Source organism: Hemiscyllium ocellatum, chromosome 48, assembly GCF_020745735.1.
Source record: "Hemiscyllium ocellatum isolate sHemOce1 chromosome 48, sHemOce1.pat.X.cur, whole genome shotgun sequence".
Classification (NCBI taxonomy): domain Eukaryota; kingdom Metazoa; phylum Chordata; class Chondrichthyes; order Orectolobiformes; family Hemiscylliidae; genus Hemiscyllium; species Hemiscyllium ocellatum.
Window position 1 is genome coordinate 16678156 of NC_083448.1, and position 20501 is coordinate 16698656.

The 20501-nt window shown below is 47.9% G+C and overlaps 1 protein-coding gene across 1 annotated transcript in view; it reads right to left on the reverse strand.

Moving 5' to 3' along the window:
• LOC132837029 (anthrax toxin receptor 1-like) overlaps positions 1-17131 on the reverse strand; it is a 129376-nt gene extending 112245 nt beyond the window's left edge. Inside the window, exon 1 of the mRNA XM_060856679.1 lies at positions 16635-17131. Within this exon, the coding sequence (XP_060712662.1) occupies positions 16635-16777 (143 nt within the window). The 5' untranslated portion in view covers positions 16778-17131. The remainder of the gene's footprint in view (positions 1-16634) is intronic.
• Positions 17132-20501: the final 3370 nt, after the last annotated feature.

Consider the following 20501-nt stretch of genomic DNA (forward strand, 5'->3'; position numbering starts at 1 on the left):
TGGTGCAGTTCAGACTCGCTGGATTCTGAGTTTTAAGTGGGTGGATTTGCGTGCTGAGTTTATAAAATCTTTCATGCAAACAGCTTATGGTCTGACCTCACTTTGCCTCTGTGGCTGTTTAACATGCCCCTTGACCTCACTCTGACATGTTGCCCTGCTTTTTCGAGAAGGCAAAGGGAAAACTTCCCATCATGCAGTTTGTATTTCACTGGGAAGCATTTTAGCTGACGTTTGATCCTTAGTGAATTCATCTTCGTGACATCTCCACTGGGACTAACAATAAATGCAGTCTACAGCACTAAAAACACACGAAATGCTGTGATCATGCGACAACATGGTTTTCCCACACCAAACCTCTCTTGTTTGAAATCTCTCAATGACCAGCCAACCATCATCATCTTCATTAAAAGGTGGAATGTAATTCTTGAATTGGTAATGAGCATGTGAGCAAGCAATATGTTTCAATGCTCAGCAACATTGCTTCAACTGCCTTTAGTAGGAGCCTATCAACAACTTTCCTAATGCCATTGGAGTTAGGAAATAAGCCAAGGTTAAACAAAAGGTCTCATTTTCAAAATTATTCCCCCTCTGGCTCGACCAACTGTTTTTCTTCACTTCTGAGATGTGGACATTACTGGATAGCTATCATTTATTGCCTTGAATTGAGTAGCTTGCTGAGCACTTTCTGAGGGAAGTATGGATGTGGATCAGGAGTCAGCCAGACCAGGTGAGGATGGCAGATTTCCAGCCCTGAAGGACATGACTGAGCCAGACGGGTTTTTTTTCCCTCCTGGCAATCAACAATAGATTCTTGAAGCCAATTTTTTCCAAAACAATTTGAATTGAAGTTCTACCGTCTGCCAGGGTGGGTTTCAAGCCCAGGTCTGCAGAGTGTGAACGGAGGTTCCACAGGAATAGTCAAGCCATTGCCTCCCCTTCCCTTAGCTGTCTGCTCTGCGATGTACCCAGGAACAGGTCCCACCACAACATCAGCACGCAGGCACTGTCAGAGAACTCGGGGAATTGTACCCTTCCTGCAGGGACTGGATGTCCAGGGCTCCAAGTCAGATATCCAGAGTCGGCCTCTCATTACTGCACAGGTACTAGAATGGTCTCTCCTTTTCTCTCTCCTTTTGAAAGAAATGCTTTTATGCACCACTGAATTTATTTTGCCATCACGAAAATACCTGTGTTCCACTCCTCCCTTTTAACCCCCCCTCCCCCAACCCCACCCATTCAGTAACGCTGCCTATCCCAGGCAGTACAGTCATACCTTGTGGTATGGAGAGATGGAGGGTAGGTCAGAGGGGGAAATAAGACATCTCACCTAACCCTGGGGTGACCACTTCGACCTAAAGGCTTCCATCAAGAGTGCTTCCTTTCATTTTTTCCATCCAGATGTAAGGCCTATCATGCAAAAGCATCTCCTGGACCTGACGTGATCACTAACTACTGCAAAGTTTGTGAGGATGATTATGGTGATGGGTCTTGTTTTCCACACTGTAATCTGCCAGTTAATAATGAAGCATTGATTCAGAGTGTTACTTCTCTCTCTGTTTCAAGGCATCAATTCTTCACTTTGCACTGCTGAAAGAAACCACCTTCTGCTCCACTTCAATACATCCCCTCTCAGGAACAATCTGGCCTTTCTTTCTTGACCCAGGATGTTGTCTGGGACATTGAAACTGCAGGTTATATTTCTGGCAGTTGCCATGACAGCAGCTGGACATGGTGCTGTTAATGAGAGCCTTGTTCAAAGACAATACAATCATATAATGGTGTCCTGAGCGTACACAATCTCCATTTGTATTTCTGAACAGGCCTTACACGCACCACTGTTGGCTGCTGCTGAAGATTTAGAGGCTGCTGTCATTAAGAGTCCACAAAAAGCACAAGAGAAGAGGGACAGTTGACCCTCTGTGGATCCATGGGGGGGTTCTGAACCTCCCCATGGGTTGACTTTATTGAGAAACACCAGCCACCAGAGAGGTGAAAGGGTGTAGCATCATTACAGTCTTGTGAAAAACTGTCAAGGTGATTGATCATTTGACTAATCCACAATTGCCTCAGTGCCACGACTGAAGCAACTGAGCAGTTTGCTTTCAACATCCTTCTCTCTGATTCTTCCATGGGAGGTGGATGCCCAGCATTTCTGACCCGTTCCCCCATTGCCCCTTGAGAAGGTGGGGGTGAGCTCCCTTCCTGAACCTCTGCAGTCCATGTGCTGTTGGTACACCCTCAGTGTCCTTCAGGAGAGAGTTCCAGGATTTCCCTTCAGTGAAGGAACGGAGATATATTCCCAAGTCAGGATGGTGAGGGGCTGGGAGGGGAACTTGCAGGGGCTGGTGTTCCCATGTATCTGCTGCCCCGTTGTCCTCCTAGAAGCAATCTCTGCTTACTATCAGGAATGTTGTGTCTCTACTCCTTGTTGAATGAACGGTAGCTCTCAGACTTGGTCAAAGTGGTGTGATTTGTGAACATGACCATTTCCTCTCCTTGCCTTTCTCTCTGTGCCAATATAATGATGGCTCTCCAGTCTGTGTTCTGTCCCATGCCCCAGTATAAATGAGACAGCTGGCACCATTTTCCACAAGTTGTTGTAACGTGTCTCTTCAGGTAGGATGCTGGTGGCTTGCTCCCTTAGCTGTGCTGTCACACATCAAGGTTATTGACTCCAACATGTTCACTTCCTCAATGGTTCCAGAAAGCCACTAGCCTGTGTCTAACCTTCTCATGGTCTAACCCAGTGCTTCACCTTCAGAACTATATATACACACACACCTGCTGCTGCTGCCCAATTCCAAACAGAAATGGAGTGCACTGCTTTCAGAAGGAATTTCAGAGGAAGCAGACACAAGCCAGCTACAACAAACCAGATACTGACGGGACTTGGCAGGTTCAATGTGGAATTGTTGCTTCCCTTTTTGTGATAGTCTGGGGTCAGAGCATGGAATCTCACACTCAGGGGTCTCCCTCTGAAGCCAGATGAGGAGTTTCTACTCTCATAAGGGAGTCAGTGTGTGGGATCTTTCAATTGAGACAGAATCAAGGGTTATGGGGGAAAAGTAGGAAAATGAAGTTGAGGTAGATGAGATAGGATGCTTTCCTTTATTGGTCAGGGAGTATTGAGTATAGGAGTTGGGAGGTCATGTGGCGGCTGTGCAGGACATTGGTTCAGCCACTATTGGAATATTGTGTGCAATTCTGGTCTCCTTCCGAATGGAAAGATGTTGTGAAACTTGAAAGGGCTCAGAAAAGATTTGCAAGAATATTGCCAGGGTTGGAGAATCGGGCTGTTTTCCCTGGAGCGTCGGAGGCTGAGAGGTGACCTTTTATAGAGGTTTACAAGATCATGAGGGGCATGCTTAGGATAAATAGTTAAGGTCATTACCCTGTACCATCTCTAAGCCTCGATCAGATCAGTGAATCGAAAAGCAGACTCCAATAGCACAGTGGCCTAAAGCTGTTCCTCTTGCCTCACTGCACAGTGTGCTTTCAGTCCTCGACGTGACCACTGAGAACACACATGAAAATTAGCTTCACTCACGCTTTGAAGGCACAGACACTCTCAAGATTACAACTTTTGTGAAGTGGATTGTGGTCAGTTCAGAGCCGCAGAGATGTGAGGGACTGCAAACAACTTCCTTCCTTCAGTTTGTCTTTGAACAAATCCCCGGTGCAGTGGGTTTCCAGCGAGGGACTGTTCCTGCCTGTCCTCACCCCCACCCTCACCCTCACCCATTGGATGGGTGATGGAGAGTTCTCCTGTAGGCTCCCTCCATCAACTCCATATCTGTCTGTCTGCCCATCTCCACGGGGACTGCCTGACCTGTGGAGCACCCAACCAGCACCATTCTGACAGATCCACAGCCTCAGAGATAGCGTCCTTCGTTTGGGCTTCAGCTCTGTCCCACGGTGCTCTGATAAATCTAAGTAGAAGGAGCTGGTCCCTCATCCTTCGGGAACTACACGGTTTTACCCGATTTCAGACCAGGAACGCCGCTCCCATTTTCCGGCTCTCTGAACCGGTCTTGCCTTTTGTTCTGGCTGCACCTTTCCATTTCTCAGACATTGACGGGACAAGTGCTGGAAAATGGGATTCGAATACTGAGCTGATGGTTTCTGGTTGGTACAGACTCGATGGGTCGAAGGGCCTTTCCTCTGACTGCAGTTTGTTCTGTGAACATCTCCCATTTCCCTTGGACCATTTTATGTTGTTGCCTCTTTTTTATGTCCCTTCCCCTGTGCTTCATCATAGCTGTTGTCCTTTGGTTCCTCCCTCCCCAGTTTGTCTTCCCTCTCTGCAGCTGCCTTCTATTCTACCTGCTCTAGCTCATGAGGTCTCCTGGTTCCAGCGACAGGAAACCTCATTGACAGACAGCCCCTCCTCCTGTTAGCCCTCTGTAGTGTTCTCTTGGGTGAACGGAGAGCATTTCTTACGCTGTTCCCATCTACAATTCATTGTAACTCAGTGGGTTACTGACGTGTCAAGCCTTGTGAAAGTGTTCAACCGCACCAGTTCCTGTTCCTGGTAAGGATTATCATGGGGTCAGCCAGTGACACCACAGAGAATCGGAGTTCCCCAACATGGGGAGCTCTGGCTGACAGACATAAACAGAGGGTCAAGGGTTCTGCTCACTCTGAGAGCTGGCTCTGAGGGAATTGGGTCATAGAACATAGAACATAGCAAAGTACAGCACAGATCAGGCCGTTTGGCCCACAATGTTGTGCCCAGGTTTAATCCTAATGTAAAATATTGGAATTTCACCTTCGCACCCCTCAACTCACTGCTATCCATGTGCATGTCCAGCAGTCGCTTAAATATCCCCAATGACTCTGCTTCCACCACTACAGCTGGCAACACATTCCATACATTCACAACTCTCTGCGTAAAAAAAAACTACCTCTGACGTCTCCTTTATACCTTCTTCCTAATATCGTCAAACTATGACTTCTCGTACCAGTCAATCCTGCCCTGGGGAAAAGTCTCTGGCTATTGACTCATTATTCTGTACACCTTGATCAGGTCACCTGTCTTCCTCCTTCTCCCCAGAGAGAAAAGTCTGAGCTTATTCAACCTTTCTTCATAAGGCAGCATCCTAGTAAACCTCCTTTGCACTCTCTCCAAAGCCTCTGTATCTTTCCTATAGTAAGGTGACCAGAACTGGACACAATATTCCAGGTGTGGTCTCACCAGGGACTTGTAGAGCTGCAGCAAAACCTTACGGCTCTTAAACTCAATCCCCCTGTTAATGAAAGCCAAAACACCATATGCTTTCTTAACAACCCTATCCACTTGATTGGCAACTTTGAGGGATCTATCTACTTGCACAGCCAGATCCCTCTGTTCCTCCACACTGCCAAGAATCCTGTCTTTAATCCTATATTCAGCATTCAGGATCGACCTTCCAAAATGCATCACCTTGCATTTATCCAGGTTGAACTCCATCTGCCATTTCTCAGGCCAGCTCTGCATCCTGTCTATGTCAAGGACTCCCCATGTGTAAATAAAGGGGACCTTGCAGACCTGATTCTGGCTTCTCCAGGCACAGTATGTCACTCATGGTACACACAAAGTCACAGTGAACTGGTGCATTGAGCTGATGAGATGAAATTTCCAAAGATAAATATCAAGTGTCCTCCCCTTTCTCCCACGTGTGTGTGTGTGTGTGTGTGTGTGTCAGGAGATTTTCTTCACGTGAAATGGAAAGAATCCATTCCCCCTCCAGGTTACAGCCTTTCCTACATTCGAAAAGATGACCCATATTTCCAGCCAGCTCAGCTTTCACTCGGGAATGCTCCCACCACCAGCTGTGCCTGCTCGCCAGATTTTCTCCTGCCTCTTTGATGTCATTCCACAGTGTGCTTCTCTCTTCGTTCATTCAGCAAGTTTTCCCTTTAATTTTGCAAGTCCACATCCACTAATCGTCATCCTGTGTTAGACAGGAGACTGCCTGACAGACTACATCCTAAAGCTGAGAGCCTATACAGTCACTTTAATCTAGAGAGAAAGAGAGAGAAAAAGAGAGAAAGAGAGATGGTGGGGAATTTAACTTGTGTCACTCTGACTCCAGCAAGGGGAGAAAATCAGGCCCTTTGGCCCAACAAGTCTTATTGAGTACAGGAGTTGGGAGGTCATGTTGTGGCTGTACAGGACATTGGTTAGGCCACAATTGGAATATTGTGTGCATTTCTGGTCTCCTTCCTATCGGAAAGATGTTGTGAAACTTGAAAGGGTTCAGAAATGATTCACAAGGATGTTGCCAGGTCTGGAGGATTTGAGCTACAGGGAGAGGCTGAACAGGCTGGGGCTCTTTTCCCTGGAGCGTCAGATGCTGAGGGGTAACGTTATAAAGGTTTATAAAATCATGAGGGGAATGGATAGGATAAATACCCAAGGTCTCTTCCCTGGGGTAAGGGATTCCAGAACTAGAGGGCATAGCTTTAGGGTGAGAGGGGAAAGATATAAAACAGACCAAAGGAGCAACTTTTTTACACACAGGGTGGTCCGTGTATGGAATGAGCTGTTAGAGGAAGTGGTGGAGGCTGGTACGATTGCAACATTCAAGAGGCATTTGGATGGCTATATGAATAGGAAGGGTTTGGAGGGATATGGGCCGGGTGCTGGCAGGTGGGACTAGATTGGGTTGGGATATCTGGTCGGCATGGACGGGTTGGACCGAAAGGTCTGTTTCCATGCTGTACATCTCTATGACTGTAAGTCCCCATTAACCCTGTGAAGAGAATCCCACCCAGACCCAATCCTCTACACTTACCCCAGAATAATGTACCTAACATACACATCCCTGAACACTGGGGAATTTAGCATGGCCAATTCACCAAACCTGCACATCCTTGGACTGTGGGAGGAAGGCCACGCAGACACGGGGAGAATGTGCAAACTCCACACAGTCAGTTGCCTGAGGCTGGAATCGAACCTGGGTCCCTGGCGCTGGGAGGCAGCAGTGCTAACCACTGAGTCACCGTGCCACACTGAGCTCACGGAAGGTAACTGTGGCCATTCTGGGAATGGAACCTATGTTGGTATCACTCTGTGTTACAAACCAGCCAAAATCACACAAATGGCAGCCAGCCAGTGTCACTGAGTTACACAGCAACAACCCACATATGGACCAGTGACCAGGGGATCAATATTGACCAGTGGTCCTTGTCGAATTGTGCTGTGGGATCTTCCTCACCCCGTCCTGAACCTGAAAGGGACAGGACTCCCTCAGTGATGCAGCTGCAGTGACAAACCTCTGGCCTGGCATTGGAGACTGCTCTCCTTCGTTTTAATTTGTTCCCACTGACCGGGTCAGCGGTTATGATCCATCCCTTCCGTCCCAAAGGGCAGTGGGAGTCCACCACATTGGGATGGTCTGGAGTCACATGTAGGCCAGACTTCCTTCCCTAAAGGGGACATTCAAACTTCACCCCACCCCCACCCCCCAGTGACTGCCAGTAATGTTTTATTCACGACAGGACCCCCATGACCGGGAAATAAGAAGGAGCCATTCAGGTTCCCTCCCACCCAACCATCCACACTGTCAACTCCCAGAGTAAATACCAAAAATCATCATGAAGTCATTTCCCTGTGCAATGTCTCCCCACAGCTAACTCCCATGAAGTGGACAATCCTGTTAACACACACACACACACACACACACACACACACACACACACACACCAACACTTCTTGTGGAGACATGGTCCACTGAGGAACACAGGAACAGGAGGAGACCATTCAGCCCCTCCAGCCTGTCCTACCAGTCAACGAGAAGAGCTGACGAGATGGCAGCTGCTTGCCACCAGGGTCTCGAGGCTGCTGAGAAATTGGATTGTTTTTCTCCTGAGGAACATACCCTCTGGTTCTCGAATCTCCGACCAGCGGGAACGGTTGATCTTCCTCTCCCCTGTCTTGTCCTGTTAATATCTTGTACAGCTTGTTCAGCTCACCCTTAACTTTCTCAATTCCGCTAATTTTGTAGAGTCTTATTCCCTGAAGTGCAGCTTGGACTCCCTCCAAGGCCAGCAGATCCTACCAGGGACCTGTCCACCGTACTCCAACAGGGGGTATATTCTTCCAAAATCCCACACACTTAAACTTTGCTGCTGCCTGCTTGTGTTAATTGCTGTCAAAAGCATTCTGAAAATACAAATAGCTGACTGGATCCTCCTTGACCACTCTGTCAGCCATGGTTTCCCCTTCATTCATTCATGTTAACTCTGTCCAAAAGCAGACATCTCTTTTCCCCATGCCTATTAGGTGCCCCATTTATAACCGATTCTGGGGTTTTCCCTGCCACTCACATCAGGCCCACAGGTACATTGTTGTCCTTTTCAACTCCTGGCTTTCCTGTGTTAAACAGTGAGCTTCATTCTGCATCATCTGAAACTGTTTCATTGCACTGCCCTCAGTACTGCATGGACCAATGGGGCTCAAGGCCTGGATGAGAACTTTAAAACTCAGAACCGTGCGGTCCTGTGACTACTGGAGTCACAGTTGATGCCTAAATAAGGACCTAAATTCGTCATTCGGGCACAGAAGACCTGGAAAAATGGTGCACTGAGAACGACCTGCCCCTCAATGCTGGCCAAACCAAGGAACTCATTGTTGACTTTCGGCGGGATGTTACTCATGGCCCCCCTACACATTAACAGCACAGAGGTGGAACAAGTGGAGAGCATCAAGCTCCTGGGAGCATCCATACAAGCTTTCTTGGACTCTTCATGTGGATGCACTGGTTACAAAGGCCCATCAACATCTCTTTTCCCTCAGGCAGCTGAGGAAATTTGGCATGACAGCAAACACCCTTGCCAACTTTTATAGGTGCGCCATATAGAGCATTCTGTTTGGATGTATCACTACCTGGTATGGCAACTGTACAATTCAAGATTGGAGACCATTGCAGAGAGTGGTGAACTCGGCCTGGACAATCACAAAGGCCAACCTCCCATTGATCGAATCCATTTACCAGGCCCCGCTGTCAGGGAAAGGCCACCAGCATTCTCAAAGGTCCATCCCACCTTGGCAATGTTTTTCTACAACCTCTACCATCGAGGGAGAAGGTACAGAAACACCAGCTAGTTTTGTAACAGTTTCTACCTTACTACCCTACTGTTGTTAGGATACTGAATGGACTCACAAACTCTGAACATTCACCTGTACCTGTGTTTTTGTTTGCTGCAGTTTACCTGTTATTAACTTAGCTATGCTACTTAACTCTGTGATCTGCCTGTATTGCTTGCGAGACAAAACTTTTCACTGTGCCTCAGTACACGTGACAATAAATTCAATTCAGAAATGCTGAAGATAGGAGCAGGAGTTGGTCATTTGGCCATTTGAACTAGCTCTGCTATTCTCTGTGATTGTGGCTGATACATCCAACTCAGGCTCTCGTTCCCACTTTCTCCCCATAGCCTTCAAACCCTTTAGCTCCAACTTCTTCTTGATAACATTCACTGTTTCAGCCTCAAACTCTTTCAGTGACCGTGAATCCCACAGGCTCCCCACTCTCTGGGTGAAGGCATTTCTCCATAGCTCAGTCCTAGCCTGTATCCTCAGACTGAGAGCCTTGGGTCTGGACCCCCTGCTCAGCAGGAACATCCATCCCATGTTTATGCTGTAACAGGATGTTAGTATTGTATCAGTTGTTGTGTAAGAGACATCTCCCCCCTCCCCACATTCTCCTCAACACCAGTGAGTATGGTCCTAACTGATTCAGTCTGCCATCCCAGGACTCGCTGACATCACCATCCATCCTCCCTCAGGTAAGGAGACCAAAACTGCACACAACACTGCAGCTGTGGTCTCACCCACGTCCTGTCCAACTGCAGCAAGGCGTCCATGCTCCTGTACTTGAATCCTCTCACGATGAAGGTCACCTTGTCATTTAGCTTCTTCACTGGCTGCTTCAGTAACTGGTGCATAGAGACACCCAAGTTTCTGTGCACCAGCTCTTTCCCAAGGTATCACCATTCAGGGAATAATCTGCCTGCCTGGTTTTTGTATTGCCAAGGTGGATCACTTCACACTTACCCACATCTTACTTTGTGGACTGTGTATTTGGAGGGCTTGGAATTGCAATCTCAAAGCAAGGTGTTCAACAATTCCTCAGACCAACATCAATCCGTTTTCATCAGAGCAGAACATTTCACCATCTACCAACATTTGTACATCATCTCGTCCCACCAAGCAGAACTGAATCCACAGTATTGGGAATGGGAGCACAAAGTCAAAGGCAGTTCACAATGACAGTACGGGAAGGCTAGATTAATATAGTAACCAGGTGGTGGGAGTATTTACCAGATGGGAACTGAAACCCACAATCATGCCAAGTGACTAACTCCTGACAGAGACTCCATTTGAACCTTCCTCCCTTGGGTCCCAGTCCTGTGTGACCCTGACAGTCCAGATGACGCACTCTGACCATTAGCTTGTGTCACAAGGAGGGACATTTCACTGCCTCTCCATCTGTCCTTCAAGCACTGGCCTCGACGGGGAAGGGGATGGAGGGGTGGGGAGTCTACCTTTGAGCCCAGTCACTTTACCGAGCAGAGACTGTGTATCACTGCACAGGCAGTCAACAGCCTTTCACTTCCCTCCAGTCAAATCTGAGGAAGCACTGAGAACATTATACACAGCCTGACTAATACAGCACACCAGTCCACTTTCCCCAGAAAGCACATACCATTAAAGACCTGAGCAGTGCAAGCTGTTAAAGCTCTTAGTCACTTTCCCAGCAATATCAGATTTTGCACTGATCCCTCAGTTGAAATAATGAAATTGCAGTGTTGTAATTCCACACATGAACAACAGACCAGGGGAAGAAAAGAACAGCAACTTTCTCACCTTCCTCCCTTTTCATTTTATAAGTGCCTGCTTTGTATAACCACATTGAGAAAGGGAATGGCATCATTGGCAGGCAGGAGAAACCGAAGTGACGGAAATCCAGGTAGTGGGCAGTATTTCTGACCAAACGTTGGTGAAGCAGTAAGTTGGAATGATGTCCCACCTTCAGAACACTGTGTGAGGTGTGTCACCAATGGACCTGAACAGGGAGATGCGAGGTGACCCACAGACACAAGAACCTACAGGCAAATCAGCAAATGTCTGGCTGCAGAGAGAGGTTGTCAGAAACGTTCGCAAAAAGCATAGGGGAGCTGGCGGAATCTCAGAGAGTGGGACAAACTGAACTTTGGATTTGTGAAGAAGTGTTTGCAAAGTAACCTTTTTGGATAGGAAGGGGAGAGTTAGAGTAGAGTCTTCCATGAGCTTCAAACAGAAGGGTCTCTGAAGAGAGGACTAACTGTTGTTGTGGTCAAAGCTTGGTTCTTAAATCTAGAATCAGGATCCTCAGGTCTCCACCTTTCTATCAGTGAACATACTGTGATTGCAAAGCTTCACTTGATAAAGTAGTAGCTGTCTGACAGCCACAACCCACAGCAATAATTAGCAGAAGTGGCTCCTCTCTGAGTGGTTTCACAGTCATAACTATCTCAGGCCCAGCCAGTGACTCTGTTCTTCTGTGGTCAAGTGCAGACAGGTTGAGAGTCGAAAACTAGTCATTTTGGAAAGGGAACCTGGCCAAAGGCTGACGTTTTAACCCATCTGAGTTCACCAGAACAACTAAAGCTGTTAGTGCAAAGAAAGAGTTTAATGGTTTTCCTGCTGGACCTCCTGAAGTACGCTACAATGGAACAGTGTCCTCCGGGAATGTGTGAAAGAGACAGACTGTGTGCTGGAAGATCAGAGTTCAGGCTGCTGAAGGCAGAGATGCACAGGTACTGTCATGGCATTACTCAGAAACACCTTGAGAGTTGAGCAGAAAATGGATGAACCCAGACAGGAATACTCAGCGAAAGTGAAAATGATGCCGAATATGGGAGATGTCAGTTATAAAGGAAGCCTGGGACACTTTTCATTGGAACGCAAGTTGAGAGGGTTTATAAAATAATGAGGGATGTAGATAGTTCATGGCAGTTATCTTTCCCCCAGGAAGGGGAATTTCAAGACGCTTTATACACAGGGAATGAACCTTCCTGAGGAGCTGATGGATGTGGGTACAATTGTCCAAAAAGACATTTGGATAAGTCCATGAATAGGAAAGCATCAGAGGGATATGGGCCAGGAGCAGGCTAGTGGGACCAGTTTAGTTTGGGATGATGGTCAGCACGGACTAGTTGGGCCGAAGGGTCCGAATCTGTCTCCTAATTGAGAAGGAGCCCCCCGCCCCCCCCCCCCAGTTGTGAAACAATGCATGTCAGAGAGACAGTTGTCAATCTCATGAGCTCCTGCGTTTTCTCCATCTCTACATGGTCTTGGCTGATCTTTGATCTCAGCGATGTGTGTCCCATTGATGCCCCCACTGAAATATCCTTTCATTTCTGGAACATGCAAAGATGAGTCCACCTCAGTCCTGGGTATACACAATGACTGACTGAGCTGTCACAGCTTCCTTGGGGAGGGATTGGAAGAGTAAAGAGAGGGCTCCTCATCTCGGCCTTAAATGATGAACCCCTGAAACTGAGACAAGGCACCCCTTGTTCCAGGCTGTCCAATCTCCTGCATTCTATCCTGTCCAGCATCCTCAGTTTTCACTGAAACAAATTCCTACTTCCAAAGCTGTGGACAGTCTTGCCCCAATCTGTCCAACCTCCCCCACGCCCCCTGCCACCCCCCCTCCATGTGGTGGGTCAATTGTCTGGTTCCAGGAATGTATCTGGTGCACCTTTTGTGACACTGTCTCCAAAGTCACTGCCTCCTTGCTGAGATAAGGTAAGAACAGTTCATCTTGTTTCAGCTTCTCTCTGAAAAGTACCCCCGTACACAGGTGGAGCACATGTGGCTTAATCCTGGGCTCCAATCCCCTTTCCTCATCGCTTGCTGCCTCTGGTCTCTAAACTGGTGTCATAGAGTCATAGAGATGTACAGCACGGAAACAGACCCTTCGGTCCAACCCGTCCATGCCGACCAGATATCCCAACCCAATCTAGTCCCACCTGCCTGCACCCGGCCCATATCCCTCCAAACCCTTCCTATTCAGATACCCATCCAAATGCCTCTTAAATGCTGCAATTGTACCAGCCTCCACCACATCCTCTGGCAGCTCATTCCATAGACGTACCACACTCTGCGTGAAAAAGTTGCCCCTTAGGTCTCTTTTATATCTTTCCCCTCTCATCCTAAATCTATACCCTCTCGTTCTGGAATCCCCGACCCCAGGGAAAAGACCACCTCTATTTGTCCTATCTATGCCCCTCATAATTTTGTAAACTTCTATAAGGTCACCCCTCAGCCTCCGACGCTCCAGGGAAAACAGCCCCAGCCTGTTCAGCCTCTCCCTGTAGCTCAGATCCTCCAACCCTGGCATCATCCTTGTAAATCTTTCCTGAATCCTTTCAAGTTTCACAACATCTTTCCGATAGGAAGGAGACCAGAAATGCACACAATATTCCAACAGTGGCCTAACCGATGTGGATTTCTCTTAGAATGTTTTCTGAATCTGTCTGAGCACTCAGTCAACACCTGGAAATCTCTCAGCACTTTGAATGAATGCCAATTTTATTTCCTGTCCACCGAAGGAATTGTACAAACAAATTGATAGTATGTTGTGTTTCAGTGAGTATTACTTGGTCATTGAGCATTTGTAACTGGGATAAAAGGTCACCATTGTCAAGTAAAGGAGAAGGGGGTGTGGGCAAGAGATTCTGACCATGTTTTTAAAAGCACAGATAGGAGTTGATGAGCTGGACAGTTTCAGGATAGCATATTGTAGAGGACAGAACAGGGTAGGTGAATGTGAAAGCGATCAATGATGTGGGAACATCTGTCCTGAAGAGATCACAGTGGGGTAGGATAGGCCAGGGTCATGGCCAGGGTTTGAAAAGGAAGGTTTGAGGGGTGTAAGAGCAGTTTTGGTACAACCTCTTCCTTGACCTCCGTTAGGCTGCGCACTGTTGCAAGCAGAGACCATCGCAGACTAGTGAACATCTGTCATGTATAAACCCATGCCATTAAAACCAATTTACCAAGCCAATCAAATGAGACCACAAAGTATCCAAACAAAAGGAAAGCAAAGTCAGTGCAACTGATTTGGATTCAGACACAGTTTGTAACACCAACCCAAACTCAACCCCACAATGGAGAACTGGACAAGAATTCCAACCTATTCCTCAACTCATCTGCAAAGCTGGAACTCATATTTCTTCAGCCTTTTTGTTTTTTTCCCCAAAGAACTTGTTTTTAAGAATTGGTAACTAGGTCCCTTTGTATCTAAAGAAGTGCCAGTAGTGGGGAATGCACAACTTTTTTCATTGTATTCATTTGTGTACAAGTGACAATCAAGCTCATTTCCATTCTAAGGAAATTCTGCGCCTTGACTGGTGGTGCCCAGGGTGTTACAAAGACTGTGTTGTGTTATGGTACCAGAGGCATGTGGTGAAATCAGGAACTTGCCAGCAATGTCAACATTGTGCGGTCCACCCCACCTTGCCCAAGCACGGAGGACAGGGTAACACCTCAAGGCCAAAATCTGGGAAAGGTTCTGGAGCTGAGAGTGGTGGAGCCCAGAATTCCTGATGAGACATAAAGATATGGGGAGTGAGAAGGGATCAGGGAGCGCACTGAAGTCAGTGGCATTGAGAGTAGGTTTTGTGGTCTCTCAGGGTGGGTTTGACCTGTCCCATGGGAACCACTGAAGACAGACATAGCTAGAGATGGGGACATGAGGATCAGTTCCCTTGTTAAGTGTAACTTTGAGAGCCATCGCCATTTAAATCTCTCTCTCTCTGTGTCTCTCTCTGTGTCTCGCTCTCTCTCCAGACATCCCAACTGGTGCCTATTGCAGGCGGTGAAATAGCTGTTTGAGCTGAGGAGGCATCTTGTTAAAGGGAAAGGGGCCCTCTTCCCTCCATGTCCTTTCTGATCAACCTGGTCAGATATGTCCTGGTACACCTGTGTAGCAGGTGCTCAGGCCACCCAGCATCCAGGCAGGGGCACTACCATTGCACCATAGTACAGGGAGGGTCAGTGTAGACTTAATGGGCCGAATGGCCTGCTTCCACACTGTAGGGATTGTATAACTGGACAGCTCTTTTCAGCAAACCAGCATGGATATTGTGGGCCCGAATCTATAATCATTCTTGGGGTCACATTGTGGGTCAATTCAGGGTTAAAACCAGAGAGATTCAAGGGTGTGAGGTGCCAGGTCAAACATTCTGCTCGGAGTTAACTGGTGTCAAGTTGTTTAGCTCAGCTGGTTGGATGGCTGGTTTGTCACACAGCGTTGGTGTTAATGATGTGAGTTCAATTCCCACTTTGGGTCAAGTTATATTCAGCTTGGGTGACCCTTAGCTTAAATCCAACAACCAATCCTCTGTTTCTTATCCCCACTCTGTATCTCAGTGATGGTCCCTTTCCCTCCTGATCCAGCTGGGAATGTTAAACCAGAATTAAACTCCCTGGCTTCACCAACAATGCAGCTTGGGCTAGCTCCCAATCTGGAGGACGGTTTAATCCCAAGTCTTGTTCTTTTTTGGCTCTTGCAAGGCTTTGTTTCTCTGGGGAGCACGGTTAGAGTTAAAACTAGGACAAGGAGGTGAAAGATCATAACTTTTGGACAGTTTTCAACAGCTGAAAACATGAACTGACAACACTTTTGTTTCAGACACAGAGCACAACAGAACTGATCTAATGTGGTGAACAGATGTCCAAAGGAGAGAACTTGAAGAAGCGATGTTTTTTTAAAAAAAAACATATGAAATATGAGATGGATGTTGCCTCAGAGATAACACAACACATCGTCTTCAAACACACAGGCTGAGAGTAAAGCTCACTCTACACAGGGTTTTTAAAAAAAAGTTAAGGATGCAAAATTCTAAATTCCAATCAACAATCCACACATAACGGAGAGACTATCCTGGGGAAACTGGCCACTTTCCACTGAAAGGTTTGAGGTGACAAAGTTGTGTTGATTACCCCACATCCCCCACTATAAATCTGTCAGTGGGTATCTGATAATGGGCTGGGCAAGTGGGAAGTGGGGACAGAGTGGGGCTGCTGTCTCTTGTTCTCACTCGGTTTGAGCTTTAGCTGCCTGGAGACCGATTTGGTTTTGGGGGGGGGTCTCTTTCATCTGTTCGCACGGATAGGAAGGGGGCCGTGGAACAGGAGGAGGAGAGGACTCATGTGACAAGCAGAGGATTATGCGGAGAGTGTTTGGTTTTTGTTAGCTGAATACAAAGAGAGAGAGAGAAAGAAAACGAGAGGAGAGAGTATCCACATCTGGAGTCTTTTGGGCATAGAGTTAATGCCTGCCAAACTGAATTGGCTCAAAGATGACTGAAAAGAGAGAGAGAGACACACACACACACGCAGACAGAGACCGAATGAGAGAGAGAGAAAAACAGAGATATAGACTGACTTAGAGAGGGAATGAGAGACAGTGAGAGAATGAGAGAGACAGAGGACAAGAGATAGAGAGAGAGTGAGTGAGTTAGATAGCTAATGTCAATCTGCTATTCCAACCGTGCCCCAAGTTGCTGCTATGTTCAGACAGTGTCCCAGAGGGTCGATCCCTGTAGCATCCCCCCACCCCCTAACTCCCAGCCCCGGGGGGGGCTCTGTTACTCACTTGTCCAACACGAAGTAGAGGTCGAAGCCGCCGTAGCACGCAGGGCTGTCCCCGGCCGGCTCACTGCTCCGGGCTCCCAGAGAGAGGAAGGTCAGGGCGGTCAGGTACCGCAGGAGCATCGCCCGCTGTTGGTGATGTCCCATCGCCGCTCACAGCCCGGGGGGGGGGGGGGGTGGGTGGAAGGAGGGAGGGAGGCGCTGGGGTACACACACACAGAGAGAGAGAGAGAGTCCCACTCACACACAAACCCCAAAACCGATCAGCCCCCCGCCTCTCTGTCTCTGTCTCTCTTCTCCACGATCTTCTGAATAATCCCAGCACCCGAGTCTTTCCAGGTTCCTTTTTTCCCGAATTCCAATCCAAAGCCAGCTCCTGTCCCTGCACAAAGCCCCCCCCACACACACACACAGACACAGACAGACAAAGGAAGAGGGTGGAGGGGACAGGGAGGAGGAGGGGGAGAGGGAGGTACCACACAACACACAGAGAGAATGAAATGTCCTGGTGCCTTAGTCACTCCGACTGGAGCCAGAGAGAAACCGCACTGAATCCTAGCAAACTTCCACAAAGTTCAGTCTCTGCGCTCCTCCTTCCCATAGCCACCAAGTGGCTGAGGAAAGGGCCAGGGCTTTCAACAGGAGACACCAATCCCGCCTATTTCCCTCTCCCTCTCTCTCTCTGTCCACCCTCCCGAGGCTTCACCTCACTTCAGGACTCCTGTCCCTGCCCTACACATACACTGCCTCCCTTCGACATCCTCAATCCTCCCTCCCTTCCCCGTCTCCTCTCCTCTTCCCCCTCCCAGCTGGGGGCCCAAGAAGCATGCCTCCATCCACACACCATCAAGTCATCCGGTGAGCTGCAGGCCTGAATGCTTGGATCCCTTGCATTAACTCCACATTCACTGCTCACCCACAGTGACTCGGGTTTTGGTGGGGGGAGCCACGGCCACTTCATTCCCACAAACATCCTCACCTGTTCCCCAATAAGGTGCGTGACCCCTCTGACAGCACCTGATGCCTGGAGGCCCTCATGGCTACACCTTTAAACCACTCTCCCCACACCCACCTGCCCCACCACCAACATCAACAATCTCAAATGACATAGCGAACCCAGAGGGCTTCATCTGGCATGGACTTGTTGTCTCCCCCTCCTTCCCCTCCCCCCAGCTTCCCCCCCCCCCCCCCCCAAAAGTCTTTAATGTGATTGCTCTGTGTTCATGGATGCATTGGGAAAGTCCCCATCCAGCATTTGGGGCTAGGTTTTCAGTTTGGAGCTAATTCCTGACTTACTGACTGACAGCACTCCCTGAGCCAAGGGATCCAGAACATAGCCAGGGTTTGGGTGAGGAGGGTGTGGTCTGGGCACATCTTTCTGTTTGGGTTAGAAGCAGGATGGCAGGGGCCATATCACCAGCTGCTGAAGGTCACCATAGTCCAGAATGGGAAGGTGCAATGTTTGTCTCCAACAGTCTCTGATCGAAATGGGTAGCCCAGTGCTGCCAATGTCAATGTGCTGTGGTATCCATCGTTAGTTCTGCACACTCCAGGATTAGTATGCCTTCAGGGAAACACTCTTTCAGTTGCCTCACTATCAAAGTGATATACAGGACTGGTGTGAGAGAAAAAACGTCTTCACTCAGTGAGTAGTTCAGAGCTGGAACACACTGCCTGGAAATGTGGTCAGGACAGCTGCAATCGAGGCATTGGATGATTTTTTTTGGATAGTGTTACAGACCAGACCAAACCCCCTCAAAAATAGATGAAGAAAATAGCTAAGACCCTGACCTTCTCTTATTTTAAAGGTTTGCTTTCCAGGTATAAATCAATTCATCAAACTACCCCACTTTAAGCTCAAAACACTTTGTTTTACACCACAGTGAAAATATAGACTAAATTAAAAAGGAAAGAAAAGAATACTCAGTTGGAACTCTATTAAAATGTTTAACAAAATAACATGTTCACTATTCCAAATTAACTGTTCCAATATGGTAGCATCCCAGAAACACACTCTCGGCAAAGACAAATTCAGTAAAACAGACTGTCTCACATGTAATTCCCGCAGCAGGAAGGGAACCCCAGCCTTTAGCTGTAACAGTGAGAGCTTCCCCATCCAGTTTCAAGACCCCAGCAACTGCAGAAATCCTGGTTCTGTGGGAGCTTGATCCCACCCGTTCCAGCTGCTTCTATTGTACCAACTTTATCAAAATAAAACCCCAAAGCCTCACAAGCTGTTTGCATAATTGGCTTTGCAGTCGACTGCTCATCGCCTCTGTCTTAACCTTTCTTCACATTTAAAAAAATGTAGCTCTTAAAACCATACTATTGTATGGATAGAAATGGTGTGCAGGGAAATGGGGTACAGATTTCCACCAGGCGTCAGAATGATGGGCTGAGTAGACTCCTTGAGCACAGTAACAGGTCTGTGATGTGCCTGTGTTACTCAGCATTGGAGGATGTTGGGTTTTCCATCTCATTCTGACAGGGGGATGGTCCTGAGGAAAGTTCGGTGGAGCAGCACAGCATTGAGATTTTCCTTCAGTTGATGTCTGAGTCACTTGTCCTGCCTCTCCATTGGTCAGATGGAGAGCTTGTAACACATCATATGGCCAGTGATGTTGCAACACCTGGGACACCCCATCAGCAACCTGTGGATCTTCCATGTCTGGGTCTTTATCACCTGTGGGGCTGTCTCACACACACTCACTCCACATGGGGGGATCTGTTTTTTAACCTGAATCCATCTTCAGCAACAATGGACCACAGTGAGGTGACACTAACCTTTGTATGTGAGAAGGAATATGTCCAAATCGGTCTATCAAGAACTCATTTTTGTTACTGAGACCTGTCGTGAACTGCAATCGAAGGTGGGTAGAAATCCCTCACCACCAAACAGTGCTCTATCTCTATACCTGGCAATGCCTCAGTGTCATTGGTAAATCCTCTGGAGGATGGACCGGGAGTTACCAGGCAGGCATTACAAACCAGTCCATCCTGGATCATCAGGAAATGATGCATGTCTTCAACATCACGGGTGCATTCCACGGACTGAACTCCAAGTAATTCTTGGGTGTAATACTGAACACACAAAGGTGTGTTCATCCTAGATATTCACTGATGTCCTTTCGGGAAGGAAATCATCTGCTCTGACCCATTCTGGCCTACATGTGACTCGAGACCCATGGCAATGTGGGTTACTATCACCTGCCCTCTGAAATGGTCTACCAAACCATTCAGTTGAACTAATCGCTATCAAGTCTCAACGAAACCACCAGACCATCCAGCAACGACCTAGGCACCAGGCAAGGCAATAGCAGAAACATCCCTGTTGACCCTGCACGGTCCCCCTCACCAACATCTGGGGTCTTGTGCTAAAGTTGGGAGAGCTGTCTTACAGACCTGACTTGGCCATACCTGACAGACCATGTCCTAGACCCCACCATCACCATCCCTGGATATGTCCTGTCCCACCAGCAGGGGTAGAGAGTCGGGAAGGAGTTGCCCTGGGAGGCCTCAACATTGACTCCGGACCCCATGAGGTCTCACAGTTCCAGGTAAAACATGAGCAAGGAGAGCTCCTGCTGATTCCCAGGTACAGTCCCTCCCACAGCTAATGACCAACACTTGGAAGCAGTAAAGATGGCACAGATACGGAATGTTACTCTGGATGGGGGATTTCCACATCCATCACACAGAGTGACTCAGCAGCAGTAATACTGACTGAGCTGCTAGACTGGGTCTACAGTAGCTGGTGAGGGAAACACATACCCAAACTCATCCTTACCGATCTGCCGCCTGCATGATGGGATTGATAACAATGACCACCACACAGTCCTTATAGAGACAAAGTCCATTTTCACAATGAGAA